The sequence below is a fragment of the Eimeria necatrix genome, genomic scaffold (assembly GCF_000499385.1).
Source record: "Eimeria necatrix Houghton genomic scaffold, Enh_scaff1005, whole genome shotgun sequence".
Classification (NCBI taxonomy): domain Eukaryota; phylum Apicomplexa; class Conoidasida; order Eucoccidiorida; family Eimeriidae; genus Eimeria; species Eimeria necatrix.
This window is the reverse complement of record NW_013654820.1, coordinates 8,001-10,500: the sequence shown is the minus strand read 5'-3', so window position 1 is coordinate 10,500 and position 2,500 is coordinate 8,001. Positions and strand designations below refer to the sequence as shown.

General features: G+C 63.0%; 1 protein-coding gene across 1 annotated transcript in view; it reads left to right on the top strand.

The window, feature by feature from the left end:
• The window catches only part of ENH_00000170 (protein inhibitor of activated STAT protein, putative), a gene marked incomplete at both ends in the record, with an annotated part of 4,433 nt that extends 2,093 nt beyond the window's left edge, over positions 1–2,340 (top strand). The window contains 3 exon segments of the mRNA XM_013583912.1: positions 1–84; positions 214–247; positions 253–2,340. The exon segment at positions 1–84 is cut by the window's left edge and continues 196 nt beyond it. Of these exon segments, the coding sequence (XP_013439366.1) occupies positions 1–84; positions 214–247; positions 253–2,340 (2,206 nt within the window).
• Between the last annotated feature and the right edge of the window lie 160 nt (positions 2,341–2,500).

The following is a 2,500-nucleotide window of genomic DNA, read 5'->3' as shown; positions in this document are numbered from 1 at the left end:
CAGGCGTAGGCCTGCTGCTGCTGCTGCTGCTGCTGCAGAGGACGACAGCAGCAGCAGCAGCAGCAGGTCTTCTGATGAAGAGGGTGAGCTTCTGTTTGCTGCACAGCGTGCAGCGCCGCGAGCTTTTGGCCATCTCCCTTTGCTTCCAACTCCAGGGTTTAGGGTTTAGGGTTTAGGGTTTAGGGTTTAGGGTTTAGGGTTTAGGGTTTGTGTACAGATGGGCCTCTCACTAAACGGCAGCGGCATATGAACTTTGGCGCTGCTTCTCAAGAGCCCCAAAAAGCAGCAGAAGTTCTTTGCCTCTCAGACTCTTCAGACGATGAGCAGCAGCAGCAGCAGCAGCAGCAGCAGCAGCAGCAGCAGCGGGTGGCTGCAGCAGGTGCTGCTGTGAGCGGAAGCAAGCTGGGGGCTGAGGAGCCTCGTGTCCCGAGTCAGCCGTCGCAGCAGCAGCAGCAGCAGTATCCGCTGCAGCAGCAGCAGCCATCGCAGCACCAGCAGCAGCAGCAGCTATCGCAGCAGCAGCAGCTATCGCAGCAGCAGCCATCGCAGCAGCAGCAGCAGCAGCAGCAGCGACCTGATGGCGGAGGTGAGGTCAATGCCCCCATCGCACTGGACTCGGACACAGATGAAGAAGAGCGGCAGCAGCAGCAGCAGCAGCAGCAGCAGCAGCAGCAACTGGGAGCTCCTGTGACTTCTGGGGGCCAAGGGGTCCCGTCTGATTTAGTAGCTGCTGACAGGGCAGCTGCCACGCAATGCCAAAGCAGCAGCAGCAGCAGCAGCAGCAGCAGCAGCAGCAGCAGCCGTGCCGAGGATCATGCGAGCAGCAGCAGCAGCAGAACAGAGGCCGCCGAGGGCTTGCGCTCTGCTGCTGTCTCCACTGAAGCAGCAGGAGGCCCTTCTGCTGGTGCTGCCTCAGCTGCTCCTGCTGCTTTAAGCAGCAGCAGCAGCAGCAGCAGCAGCAGCAGCAGCAGCAGCAGAGTTGAGCCGCAGCAGCAAGACACGGCACTCGATTTCGCAGAAGCAACAGAAGCAGCAGCGCTGCTGGAGGAGATCGACTGGGCAGCAGCATCTCAGGCTTCTTCAGTTGGTGGGGGTTTTCCAGAAGCAACTCAGCCCCAAGCAGCAGCAGCAGCAGCAGCAGCAGCAGCAGCAGCAGCAGCGGCAGCATCGCCTGCTGCTGCCGCTGCTGAACCAGCTGCTGCTGCATCTCCTGCTGCTGCTGCCCCGCCTGCAGCAGCGCCAGTTGCTGCTGCTCTTGCAAGTGAGCAGACGCCGGCTGCAGCAGCAGCTGCAGCAGCAGTTGCTGCAGCAGCTGCAGCAGCAGCTGCTGCAGCAGCTGCAGCAAGAAGCCCTGTAGACCCAGAACAGAGAAAACCGGAGGCTCGTGCTGCCGCGGCAGAGGAACTCTTGCAGATGCAGCAGCAGCTGCAGCAGCAGCCGCAGCAGCAGCAGCAGCAGCAGCAAGTGCAGCAGCAGCAGCAGCAGCAGCAGCAGCAGCAGCAAGTGCAGCAGCAGAAGCAGCAGCAGCAGCAATGGTTTAGCAGTGAAGATGGGCTACGCGCGCTGCAGGAGAGGTGCCAGCAGGAATTGCTGCTGCGGCAGCGGCGCGCTTTTATTCAGCAGCAGCAGCAGCAGCAGCTTTTGCAGAGCCGGCTGCTGATGCTGCAGCCAAACAGATACGCGGCCCTGCAGCAGCAGCGGCTTCTCCTGCAGCAGCAGCAGCAGCCAGCAGCGGCAGCAGCAGCAGCAGCAGCAGGTCAGCCCGGTGCAGCCCCTTGGCTCTTGCAGCCGCTGCTGCCGGGTGCAGCAGCAAGCAGCGTGGGTGCTGCACCGTCGGCTGCTGCCTCGTGGCCTGCTGTGCAGCAGCAGCAGCAACCGCAGCAGCAGCTGCAGCAGCAGCAGCTGCAGCAGCAGCAGCTGCAGCAGCAACAGCAGCAGGTGGCCGCGGGACTGCCGCTGCTGCTGAGCCTTCGCAGCACCCCGGCAGCAGCGCAGGCAGCAGTGCAGCAGCTGCTGACGACAGCGCAGAAGCATGCAGATGAATCCACCCCACAGCAGCAGCAGCAGCAGCAGCAGCAGCAGCAGCAGCAGCAGCAGCAGCAGCAAGTGTCGAACCACGTGCAGCTAGCTGCGCGGCTCCCCGAGCTGCTGAGCCTCCGCAGCGGCCCCCAGGCAGCTCAGGCAACAGTGCAGCAGCTGCTGACGACTGCGCAGAAGCATGCAGATGATTTAGCCAAGCAGCAGCAGCAGCAGCAGCAGCAGCAGCAGCAGCAGCAGCAGCAGGAGCCGGTGCCGCAGCAGCAGCAACATGCCCAACAACCGCCAGCCTTAGAGAGGTGATGGAGGGCGCAATATTGAGGGAGTTCACCCAGCAGCAGCAGCAGCTGCTGCAGCTGCAGCAGCTGCAGCAGCAGCAGCAGCAGCACCGTTGATACAGAGCGGCCGCAGCAGGAACTAGCGTCGACCTTTGCCTCTGCCGCACAGCAGCAGCAGCAGCAGG